Source organism: Notolepis coatsorum (assembly GCF_963971535.1).
Source record: "Notolepis coatsorum genome assembly, chromosome: 1".
In the NCBI taxonomy this organism is placed as follows: domain Eukaryota; kingdom Metazoa; phylum Chordata; class Actinopteri; order Aulopiformes; family Paralepididae; genus Notolepis; species Notolepis coatsorum.
In genome coordinates, this window is record NC_140165.1 from 205,573,054 (window position 1) to 205,586,255 (window position 13,202).

A 13,202-nucleotide genomic window follows, 5' to 3' on the forward strand; every position below is an offset into this window, starting at 1 on the left:
GGAATTTCTCCACCATTTTTCATCATATTGCAACACCGTTTTTTGCAAGACATTCACAGAAAGGTAGAGAAACTAACTGCGTTCTGTTTTATGGCAATAACGTTCAGGTTTGTGGGAGATAATCCCAAAAAATAAGAGAAATAAAAAAAATTAATCCAGAAGTCAGATGATTGACAGGGGCTGGTGTGAGCTGGGTAGGGTCGTTTTTCAAAATTTGAACGCCCTGAGTCTATTCCTTCAAAAGACTACACTCACTTTTGGATGTGCCACTTCCTCCTGTCAATATGCGCCGGTTTCTGACTCAATGCCCTGAGATTTCTATAATCTTATATTTCACTAATAACAGTTAAAATAATTGGTAAACAAACGTAATGCTGAAAATATACACTTTTACTGTATATCTCGGGCTTAAGAGGTTAACCCTGTGAGGCCCAAATTAAAAAGACATTAGCAACTTCAGAGGCCAGAGGGTGGGACATATAAACACATTTACTATCAAATAGCATTGTGAGGCTGAACAACAGGACCAATTGACTATACATGTGCTTAAATGGGAACTATCTTATAAATGGCCTTTTTCAGTGTTTACCATTGTTTCTTAGCTATGTGGACTTATATTAATAGGATCTATGTCTCTAATTCTCATATTGGCGCATTCTTCCAATTCTCCTCTCACAATATTCACCCTCACTGAACTGAGTCATCTGAAAATTTGCATATCTGTGATGTCAGAGATTTCTCAGCTGCATAATAATGTGGCAGTTGATGTGGCAGTTGGCACCAGGCCACACAGTGGTTGGAGCCCAGCCTCAAAACGGCTTAAGATCTTGAGATAGAAAAATGCGGTTTTTGAGTACTTGATTAGAAATACAAACCGTACGTTAAATCTAGAGGAAGGAAGGACGTGGTACTTACCTCACCATTTGAAAAAAAACCTAGGTGTTCCATAGACTCACAGGAATTGTGTAAAAGTGCCCAAATAGTGAAAGAAATAGTCAAATAGTTCCCCTTTAACATTTTTTAAATAAACATTCTTTTTTTAAATGGCTAAAAGTGATTTTGTAATTTTGCAACCGTGGGTCTCACAGGGTACTTTTAACCCCGTGAGGCCCAAATAAAAAAGACATTAGCAACTTCAGAGGCCAGAGGGTGAGACCTATAAACACATGAAGGGTGCCGTGACTGAAAAAAAAGGTTGAGAAACGCTGGTATATGGTGTGGCTCTTTGTGGTACCACAGTAATTTTTGTGGCTCTTAGTCTCTGACTGGTTGGCCACCCCTGATATAGAATATAGATATAGCTCTCCAATCATAGTGACGCACAGTGAAAATATGTTATGGACACGTGGCACGTTAGCCACAAGGACCCGACTAATCCCTGGCGCTGAATGAGTTAATTAATATGTTCAAACCTCCGCTTTTTTATTTTTCAATTTCACACTCATCCGTCTTATTTCATAATACAACGTTTCCGAATGGACGTTTGGATTAAACCAAGTGTATGCAGTGATGCTGAACTTTTCCAGCGGAACACAAGTTACTTAACGTTACACAGGTATGTTATGCACGTTAATTAACCTATCGACATTTAGCTTGCTATCGTTTAGATCAGTGGTTCCCAAACTGTGGTGCGTGACATGAAAAGGCTAATGGTGGTGTTTTTTTTTTTTTTTTTATAAATAAAATTTCATACAAATCTTAGTCAAACCTTTAGTATTATGGATATTAAACATGCTGGCAGAGTATTGTCGTGAACATTTTAATTAAATAAAGGAATTCCCTATCCATAGTCGCTGTGGGAAGAGATAAAATAAAAAATTAAATCTGTGCACGGAGACCAGCAACAATTTTTTCTAACAGAAACCCATTGGGTGGTGCGCGAGCTAGGTCGGGAGGTGACAGGGGGTGCACGGCCAAAAAAGTTTGGGAACCGCTGGTTTAGATGGTAGGAGCCGAGCCGTCCGCCAACAAAGATATTGTTTCAACAAATGTATTCACAAAATGGATTACCATCCAAACGTTATTGAAGCCTCCCGTTACCAGTAAGTAGGTACTACTAGTCTTAACACTTTGATCGCCGGGGTTAAATTCATAATTTACCATCCCTCGCCAGCCCTATTTAACATGGAGAAGTTCCCCTTCTTTGCAGGGCTATAACTTTTTAAATTGTATTGCTAAATTGACATTACCATGGCCCATTCAAAGTCCTATATCTATTGTTCAGGGTGTAGCAACGTTATACTTTTTCATTCACATATTCATACTAAAATACGGTCTAAAGTATAAGTATGTTTTTATCGTTTTCTGCAGCTTTCTCCAGAACGTGATTTATAGCCCTAAATGCATTATATTGATGATTGTATACCGTTTGATAGCAATCGGCGCGAGATAAAAAATTTCAACTGCACGTACTTCTAGAAGTTACTACGTATGATCTGATGTTGACCGGATGGGCGGGGGGTCGTTTATAATTCCGTGGGCAACGTTATATCATTCATCTAGTGTGGGTGATATGATCATTAGAGCAGTTAGTATAGAAGACATTAAAAAATAATGCTGAAAATCACCGTAGCTTCCTCTCGCCGTTGGGAGATGAGCGTGGAACAGAATTTTTTCTATTATGGGATGTAGAAATACCCGATCCATTTACAGGTTGTATAATAGTATATACGTCCAAATCATGTTGTTTATCGAGTTATTGGCAACGGATCGCTATCCATTGTGTCGAGATCGAGTCCCGGGACCTATAGCGAGTGATCGGACCAAATTGAAATGAGCACCAGCTTCCACTTCCTGTTTCTTCCCTGGGCGATCAGGCCGATCGGCCACCAGATGGCGCTCTTGAACCATTAGAGAGTTGATAGGGGCTCACCAGTACATCTCATGTCTCCGGGGGAGAAATATGATTTCGATCACAGATTTTTGAAATATTGATATCAAAGACGCTGTCCAGCGTCAACGGCAGAATGAGCATGGCGGGGAATGACGTTTCCAGCGTCAACGGCGATTAAAGGGTTAATAACCGCAGCAATTTGGGCATATGCGCTATGTTATATGCGTAAATGTGCGCTATGTGCCTAAAGTCGAGACTCAACAATACTGAACCAGAAAAGAAATAAATAATTAGGAGCAAATTTTTTGCATGATTAAAAACGATGGTTCAAACGTCCGTTCGAAACCCTGGCGAAGTTCAAATCCCCAAAACAGGCTTCGGGGACAACGCATGCACGCACACACACACACACCAAATATTGACACCCACACATTCACATAGAATCCTCATCTAAACACACACACGCACAGAATGCTGTCTTTGAATACACCCTATTTTAATTTGACAGATTCAAACATCCCAGAGGTTCAATGTGTATCAAGGGCAGAGGATACAAAGGAAACGGAATAAATATGATTGACCAGGATATGTAATAACCACCATCTCAATTACAGGACAGACAAGAAATTCAGCTTCACTGCCTCGCCATCGCAGCCACAGGTAAACAAATACTGCCTACATACTATAACACAATTGCCGTGTCGGTCTGTCTGTGTGCTGGAGAATTTCTACAAGGTAGTCTGTTGTAGGATCATGAAATCATGTTTGTGTTTAGTATTGCCCACAGGTTCTTAGGTTACTTGTGGTGGTAACGGGGTCAGGAAAAGACAAAAGAAGCACAATTTAATATGTAATGGTGTCAGTAACAGAAATCTTATTGAACAAGAGTGAGAGCGGTTGTTGGAGACACTAAGGTGTTGACAAAAGTACATTTCATGAAGAGGGAAAGAAGGAAGGCAGATTGTCTGTTCTCAGGTTAATTAGTATGCCTTTTATGTATTTTCTGATGCGAAACATCTCTATGCCCGGCAATGTCACTAACTCACTCATTGATTCATTCATCCAGTCACTGATTCAGTCACTCACTCACACTTAGCCGCACTTCCACCTAGTGGCGTCCCTAGGTTGACATCAACGTCAGTCACATTTCCACACAATGTCGACACACACGGGTACCCTGGCATGAACGTGCCTGGTAGGAAAACACCATTACATTCTACTGACATTCTGAGCCGTGTTTACACTGTGGCTATGTTAGGTATTTAAGTTACTGACATTTTGAACTGTGTTTCACTATTGGCCATTTGGTGATTTAGAGGAGAGTGAGAGAAAGGGCTCTGCCTCTCGCTCGTCTCGGGCACGTTGTGTAATTTCACTCTATGTGAGAATGTGTGTCCTTATTTTCAACACAACTTCTCAATACACGAGGGAAAAGGAACCTCTGCACTTTGCGTGACTGAGTTTCATAAGTAAGAAACCTACAGTCCTATGTACAGTACCGTTGCATATCAGTTCTTTCTATATATAAGATAAGTTTCACGTTTTGTTTTATTTGTCTCATATAATGTACATTACAGTGAAATGCTTGGTTATGTATGAGACTCCTGAGATTGTGCTTCATACAGTAAAAATAATAAAGACCAACACTATACAAAAAATATACAATATACAAGATAAGATAAGATATTCCTTTATTGATCCCCTTGGGGAAATTATGTGTCATAGCAGCATGGGGGAGGAGGGAGGGGACTGGGGAGGTACAGGTATGGGCAGGGTAATAGTAGAAAGACATAAATATAGGCAATAAAACTTGATCTGAACATAAAAATATGAGAACAAATAAATTTGAAATTTGAAAAATAAAATTGATTTGATTTGATGTTTTTTTATTTCCGTGTCTTACATACAGGTGTATGCCCAGCCCATATGGGCTTACAAGACACATAACAATAAGTATATAATAATATACTTGACCAATTACTTGACAAATGACATATAGACCAAGATGGCCACAAGAAAAAGAAAATACAATAAAACGTAATATAACACAAGCTGTACACAATGTATGTAAACAAAGAAACAAGAGGAATTCAAATACAATTACATAGGATATAGTGTGTTTTGTCTCAAGTGCCATGCTTTCTCCAAAAATCCTGCAAAACTGAAGATGTCCTCCACAAAAAAACAACTCAACATACAACTCTCAGACTGCCAAAACAAATCCGGATTTACAATTAGAATTTTCTCAAATAAAGCCCTCCTCAAAGCGGTGTACAAAGGGCAATAAAAAAACAAAATGATATTCATCCTCCATCACTCCCAGTTCACATAGAACACACAACCGCTCCTCCTCAGGTTTACCTTGGAATCTACCCACTTCGATTGATTGATTGATTGATTGAAAACTTTATTAACAGATTGCAGAATGGGTACAGTACAGTACAGCTCAATACACACAATTGTTAAGGGGATGCAGACCAGAGAAAGACTTTAATCTTGTTTACATCAGGGTCCCCCATTTTCAATTCATCATAACATATATGACATACATGACATACAGATAGACCAGGGGTGGGCAACCTGCGGCTCCAGGGCCGCATGTGGCTCTTTAGCCAATCAGCTGCTGCTTTTTTTTTTTTTTTTACTTTTTTGTTCTCTTATTTTGGAGATCGATGTCATACTGTGACACTGAAATGAAAAAATATTCCATCAACTAAAATATTTAGTCAACAAAAATATTTCATCAACTAAAATATACAGTACGTCACACCCCGCGCCTCTCCCTGCCGTCTGCAATAGTGGCTAATCTTGAGTTTCCGACCCCCCAGTAAGCTAACCATGGATAAATCCAAAAAAAGGAAAGTCTGATGAAAATAGAGGGTTTAATTCAGCGTGGATAGATTAATTTGCTTTCACGACTAACTATGCAGGCTTACCTGTATGCCTGATATGTGGTGCGAAATTTGCGGACAACGAAAATTTTAATTTAAATTTTATAGATTTTCCACAAATAAGGGAAGGACTCAAATAGAGCTGCATAGTTCAGGGTTTTATTTCAAAGTAGGTCTACAGATGCCAGTGTTTTTTCTCCTTTTCTGTGTTTTATTTCAAAGTAGGTCTACACATGGTAGTCTTTTTTCAAAGTGAACTACTTTTTATTTGATCAATGTTCCACAAATAAGGGAAGGACTCAAATATACCTGAATAGTTCAGGGTTTTATTTCAAAGTCGGTCTACAGACACCAGTGTTTTGTCTCCTCTTCTGTGTTTTATTTAAAAATAGGTCTACACAGCCAGTATTTTTTCTCCTCTTCATAAGAGTTTGAGGTTTTCCTTTGTTAACAGGTAAAAACAGCAATAAAAAGTCAATTTCTTTTGCTTTATAATTCCATTAATGCAACAAACTGTGTGCTATAAGTATAAAGTATAATAAATCGCAAATTACTTTGGGTATGCAATTGTCAGGCGTTTTATGCTAAATGTGGGGTATGTACATTGGAGGTGGTTGGGTGGGTGAGGGGGGGGGGGGGTTGGGTAGGCGGGTGGTGGGGGAAACTGTACAACTGTACAAGCAAAACTGTACATTGGAATATCGACAACCATACTTGGTTCTAAGAAGAGGGTCTCGTGTATTCTTGGGTTAGGTAATTTACTGTACATTGGAGAGGGTTGGGTTAGGACATTTACAGGGGCCAGTTTCGAATTGCAGTCTCCCGTAGGTGCTCTTTGAGAGTGGTTTTGAAAGTGGGTAGTGATTCACATTCCTTTACACTTTACAGCTTTGGGTAGGGCGTTCCACATTGATGTGGCATAATTGCGAAACGTGTTTAGTCCCTTGTTTGAGCCGAATCTGGGTTTAACATGATTTGTGGAGCTCCCTCTGGTGTTGTGGTCGTGGTATTCACTGACCTTTGGGTATCTTAGTCGTGTAGTGTATCTTGTAGACCAGGCCCATTTCAAGTTGCTGTACTCTGTCTTCTACTCTAAGCCATCATAGGTTGTCAAAGTGGGCAGGGGTGAGGTGGGTTCTAGGAGTAATTAAGCATTACATCACGCGCAGGAGTGCGTTATGAGAATTAGAGCATGCCTAGGGGTGGTCGTTAGAGCCCCCTAGCCCCTAGGCATGCTCTAATTCTCATAACGCACGACGGCGCATGGTGTAATGGCTTTTATACAATTGGCGCATTCATCCAACCTTATTGCTATACAATAAACACACATTAATTGAAGATTTATTGACAAACATCCGCAGAAAAAGTAGTTCCAAAAAAAAAGAACAGATGTCACGTTGCCTCCGTGTGTAGAAGCAGCGCTGTTTCAAGGAATTCCATCTAAGAATGAAGTGAGTGTGTGTTATTGGAATGATTGATTGAAAATTGTATTACAGATAGACAGTGCTTACATCTTTATACAATTGCCGAATTCATCCAACCTTATTGCTATACAATAAACACACATTAATTGAAGCATAATGGAGATTTATTCACAACCATCCGCAGAAAAAGTTGGTTATAGGAGGCAAATTCTTTTTTTGAACCTACTTTCTATAGAAGCAACTCGGAGGTGCGCTGTTTTAAGTGAGCGTGTGTTATTGGATTGATTGATTGATTGATTGAACATTTTATTAATGTACGCCTTGTTTCGAACTGGTTATGCTTAGGCCCTCTTTCGAAGTCGCCCTCTTTCGAAGTCCGTTATGCTTAGAGTTTGGAATCAGGGCTGGTGGTCTATCGCCCTGCTCTAAGCATAACCGACTTCGAAAGAGGGCCAAAGCATAACCAGTTCGAAACAACAAGGCTTCAAAGCATGCCGTCTAACAGTGAAGTGAGCGTGTGTTATTGGATTGATTGATTGATTGATTGCTTGAACATTTTATTAACAGTGAAATGAGTGTCCTTTTGACGAATGGCATCTAACAACAGACTTCCCGCGATTTATATTTTGTTCCACAATGAGTCATGACCAACCAATTACATAATCCAACATTGTGTAAGAAACTAACACATTCCACGTGACAGAATCGTTTTTGAATGAGTCGTTATGACGCTATCAACACATCCATTCGTAAAGATTATTGTCCGCCATCTTGGTTTCATTTCTAAAAACTCGAACTGGCGGAGTGATTGTAATTCGTTTGTAGGCGGGTTCTATAACCACGTCTAACTTGACTGTTTCAGCCAATCAGAATCAAGAAATTTGCATGCCATTGTATAAGGTCAAGTAGTAGTCTGACCAGTTTGTCTTGTGATGTTTGTAATCTTGTTTTTAGCGCCTTTGAGGTACTTTGGTACCATGAGGTGCAAGCATAGTCGTAGTACCCTTGAATGAGTGCTCCTGCCAGAGTCTTCAGGGTATTCTTGTTTACCAGAGAGGAGATCCGGTACAAGAATCTAGTTCGTTGGTTGACTTTTTTTATTACATTGGATGCCATTTTGTCACAGGAAAGATTTGCCTCTAGGATGGAACCTAGGTATGTAATTTCGTCTTTCCTTGTGACAATATTGTCACCCACTGTAACTGAGAAGCCATCGGTCTTGCTGAGTTTGTTATTTGATCCAAAGAGAATGGACTCTGTTTTACCCAGGTGTAATGATAGTTTGTTATCAGCGAGCCAGGTGCAGATTCTGCTGAGTTCTGAGCTGAGGGTTTTTGCAACCTGTAACTTGTTCTTGTCAGAGACGGGCTGAGTCGTCCGCGAACAAGAACAAGTTGCAGTCACAAGCTGACGACATGTCATTTGCATAATTAGGAACAGTAGCGGTCCTAGTATGCTTCCTTGTGGAACACCACAGAGGGGGGGGGGGGGGGGGGGGTAGGGTACCGTTTACCTCCACCATCTGTTCCCAGCCAATGGCAGGGTGCCAGACCTCAACTGGGCACACAGAGACCTCCGTCTTCTCTTTAAGTTTAACATTACATAAGGTTCAGTAAAATACTCATTTTTAATTACAACATATTTTCTAAGTTTAGGTTTTTTTCCATATCTCCACCTTCCACTTATCTTGATGGATTGTTGATAATTTTGTTTTAATTATGTGAACCTTACACTGCAGATTGTTCATAAAAATCATACTTAAGTCAGCAGAAGAAAAAAATCATCGACATCTCTCTTGACCAGGGATGACCATGTGCTCTGTCCCAGTTAAATATCTTTTTTGTCACCCTGTCATTTGGCAGCTGGACCAGGCGGTTCCATAACCTAACCATTTCACCTTTTTGCTTGACCAAGCAAGAGTCCCAACCCATGTCCCCTTCTATAGCCCCTTTTGGTGTATATTTATGGACTCCTAAGAAGTATCTCATGGCACGGTTCTGGATAGTATTACATTCAGGTGCATCATCAAAACCCCATACTCATCATAAAATAAAACAGAACCCACCATTGAATCAAATAATTGTGTAAATGTTGAAAACCCAAGGTCAGTGCACACTTTCATTTTACTCAGCACACCCCCTAGCGCCCTTCCTGCTGACTCGGACAGTATTTTCCTTCCTTCTATGAAGCACATGTACTCATTAAAGATGAAACCAAGATATTTTATAAGAATATGTGTAAATCAGGGGCATTGGTCCAAATTGAAACTTATGGTTACTCTGCTGTTCATGTTTTTTCCTGAAGTGCATAATCTGTGTTTTTTCACTGTTAATCGCAAGTCTCCATTTCCTGCACCAAGAACTCATAATATTCAACATGTTTTGTAAATTTGCTAAATTTTCTGCAAACAAAACAACATCATCAGCGTACAATAAAATACTTAGGATTATATTATCTATTGGAATACCAAGATTGGCTTGCTTAATTTGTTGCACCAGGTCATTAACATAAAGGGCGAACAAAGTGGGAGAAAGCACATCTCCCTGTTTTACACCGAATGGGGTGGGGAACCAGCCGGTCCTAACATCATTCAGCTGCAGACAGGCAGATGGGGCCTTATACAGGCTTTTGATAGCCTTATAAAATAGACCATCAATACCAGAACAAATTAATTTATAATCCAAAAGCTCTCTATTAATCCAGTCAAAGGCTTTTTTAAAGTCAACGAAACAAACAAATGTATTCTTGCCCTTGTCCAATCTGGCTCTCACCACCGATGATAAAACAAAAACATGATCAATACAAGCTCTCTTGGCCCTAAACCCATTCTGCTCATCCACCAACATTTCATTATATTCTAAGTATTTATTTAATCTATTATTAAGAACACTTGAATATAATTTATAAACTGTACTGATCAAACTAATACCTCTGTAATTTAGTGGGACTCTAGGGTCAGCTTTTGCAGATTTAATTAACCTTGAATAGATTCAAGATTCAAGAGGTTTATTTGTCACATACATACCAGGACATACAGTGAAATGCGGGTGGCCGTGCCCGCTTTGATTGTGCAATAATACTAAATAATAAAATAAACAGGTAATAAAATAGACATAAAATTGGCATGTTAAAGTCCTGAAATAATGCAATACAATGTTAGCTACGAATTAAGGCACTGGGTCCTATGTACACTACTATACAATATACAGTTTTTACTCTATATCCTTATGCTATACTTGCTATTTCTAAACTATACTATACAAGAACCACATCAGTTCTTTCCTTAAAGCAGTGCTTCTCAAACTTTTTCTGTCAGGCCCCCCTTTGGCGGACCAAAATATTTTGCCCCCCCCCCCCCCCCTCGCCCCAACAAAATAGTCATGAAATGGGCCATGTTTAAATTTATTGAAATAACAGCAATATCGTGACCTTTCAAATTGGCCCTATATTTTGTTTTCAGAGCTGTCATGGATGAAAAGCCAGCTTCACACAGATACTGTATGTGGTGCTGAATGGTATCAACACCTTAACTGCTGCATCATGAGATACTTAGTGGGCCATGAGATGAGATACTTGGTACTCAGCACCACACTCTGAAACTAGCTCTCTAGGTGGTATCAGATGAGATTTCAAAGAGTTCTTCCAAGAGTTTGGATGGAGATGTGTCAGGAAGCTTTGTCTCAATGTTGTCTGTAAAGTTTTTTTTTATCCAGAGTAACTTGGTGATCCTTTTCTGTGTTTTATTAAATAATGATTTTCAGATTTTGAGAAATGGTATTTTCATGGAGAACAGTGCAGCTGCAACAGATAGCACTTTAGTGATAATTTTCTGGAATCCACATTTTTTTTTTTTTTCTTTTTTATAAATCTCAAGGCCCCCCCCCTGTCATGCCTCTGCGCCCCCCCTGGGGGGCGCGCCCCCCACTTTCATAAACACTGCCTTAAAGTGACCTTTATTTTCCTCTTTCCTTTAAAGTGTCCTTTCCATTGTGTTTAAAGTGACCATTGAGCGAATGCAGAATGTGTTTTGTGTGTGTATGTGTGTGCTCATGTGTGAGTGGAGAGTTCAGTGTTCAATGTTCTGATGGCCTGGGGGAAGAAGCTGAGCCTTAGTCTCTCTGTTCTTGCTGCGTGTGTGCGTAGGCGCTTTCCTGACCGCAGCAGCTTGAACAGGCTGTTGTTGGGGTGGTGGGGGTCTTTCATTATTCTGCAGGCTCTGGATTTGCACCTCCTGTTATATAAGTCCTGCAGGGGAGGTAGTGCAATACTAGGGATGCCCCGATCGATCGGCCAGCGATCGGTATCGGCCGATAATCAGTATAAATATGAGATCGGTGAATTCCGATAATGCTTTATTTTCGCCGATCGTGAAAACCGATCGAAGACGCGCGGAAAACATGATCCAATTCTCAGCGGAGTTCTCACTCGCTGACTTCTCTCTCAGGCACACAGCTGCTGCTGCAGCTCACTGCCCCTCCTCATCCTCCCCCTCCCAGACTCCTCATGTCAACAAGCTCCGCCAATAGTCTGCATGAGCAGCTCCGTTATCTAGGTAGCTAACGTTAGCTCACGTTAGCTCACTATTTAAACGAAATGACTCAGTAAACTAAATAGTTCACTTTAGTTTAATACATGATGCATTGTCTAACTGTATCTAGCTGGCTAGCTACTGATATCAACAAGCTCCGGCAATAGTCTGCATGAGCAGCTCCGTTAGCTAGGTAGCTAACGTTAGCTCACATTAGCTCACTATTTAAACGAAATGACTCAGTAAACTAAATAGTTCACTTTAGTTTAATACATGATGCATTGTCTAACGGTATCTAGCCGGCTAGCAGTAGCTACAGATAGCTCCTGATATCAATGTCTTATAACATAATTGACATTATTTGTTTTTGCAGCTGTTGGCTAATTAGCTATCATGCTTCATAACAACACTGCGAACATCTTATACGTTTCAGACCCTGTTAGTCAGAGTATACACACAGACAGTGGAGCTGTTTGCAGATAGCGAGCATTTTGACTTGTTGCGTTGTGGCGATGTCTCGCAGATAATACAACTACAAGTATAATTATATAATATATATATTTTATAAAAAGATTATTATATATTTAATTTTTTTTTATCAAACCAAAAACCATCGGTATCGGCAGTGTATCGGCCGATATGGCTCATAGACGATCGGTGATCGGTATCGGTGGCAAAAAACTTGATCGGGGCATCCCTATGCAATACCCATAGTACGCTCTGCTGAGCGCACCACTCTCTGTAGGGCCTTCCTGTCCTGGGCCGAATATAAAAACATGAGAAAAATAAATGAGGAGAGAAAACAGATGAGGGTCTGTAATCTGTATGCCCTATCGGTTAGATTATATGTTACAATTATACGTTAAATATATTTGTGGTTGCCCACTACAATATTAGACAGACCCACCAGACATTTATTTCCATAAGTGATACAATAACATAGTTATTGTAGTCTTTTGCATTGCTGATAATGTATAACTATTCACCCGGGCCTGTTGAAGAACATAATTTATGACAAATTCTGTGATTCATCAGCACCCCTGCACCCCCACCCACACCCCCACCCACACTCTGATAACATGCACTACTCTCCACATGCACTAGTCACCTGAATGTACAAGCTGTGCCTGCTCCATAGACGGTAAATGGTGCCCGTGCACCCAAATAAGGTTTATGATGCAGACCTGTTAGCAATACTAGAATGTAAACCTCAAATGTGCAATAATTTTAACATTTTGTTGGATCACATTTTCCATCCAGGTGACATCACAAATTGATTTATCTCAAGCCCTGCCCTCTTTTCTTGATCCTCCAATTGCAACTGTTGCTTCGCTTGGACAAACAAATAACTGGCCTCAACTAACTGTAGCAATAATATTTAATGGACTCATGTTCTTGTGACTGTATTGTTAGACTATATTCTCCTCTCCTCTCCTCTCCTCTCCTCTCCTCTCCTCTCCTCTCCTCTCCTCTCCTCTCCTCTCCTCTCCTCTCCTCTCTTCTCCTCTCCTCTCCTCTCCTCTCCT

General features: G+C 40.1%; 1 protein-coding gene across 2 annotated transcripts in view; it reads left to right on the plus strand.

Moving 5' to 3' along the window:
- Positions 1 to 13,202, plus strand: part of sidt2 (SID1 transmembrane family, member 2) — a 62,950-nt gene that overhangs the window by 6,415 nt on the left and 43,333 nt on the right. For both annotated transcript variants that reach the window (XM_084314636.1, XM_084314637.1), the window contains exon 4: positions 3,448 to 3,493. In XM_084314636.1, the coding sequence (XP_084170762.1) occupies positions 3,448 to 3,493 (46 nt within the window). The remainder of the gene's footprint in view (positions 1 to 3,447; positions 3,494 to 13,202) is intronic.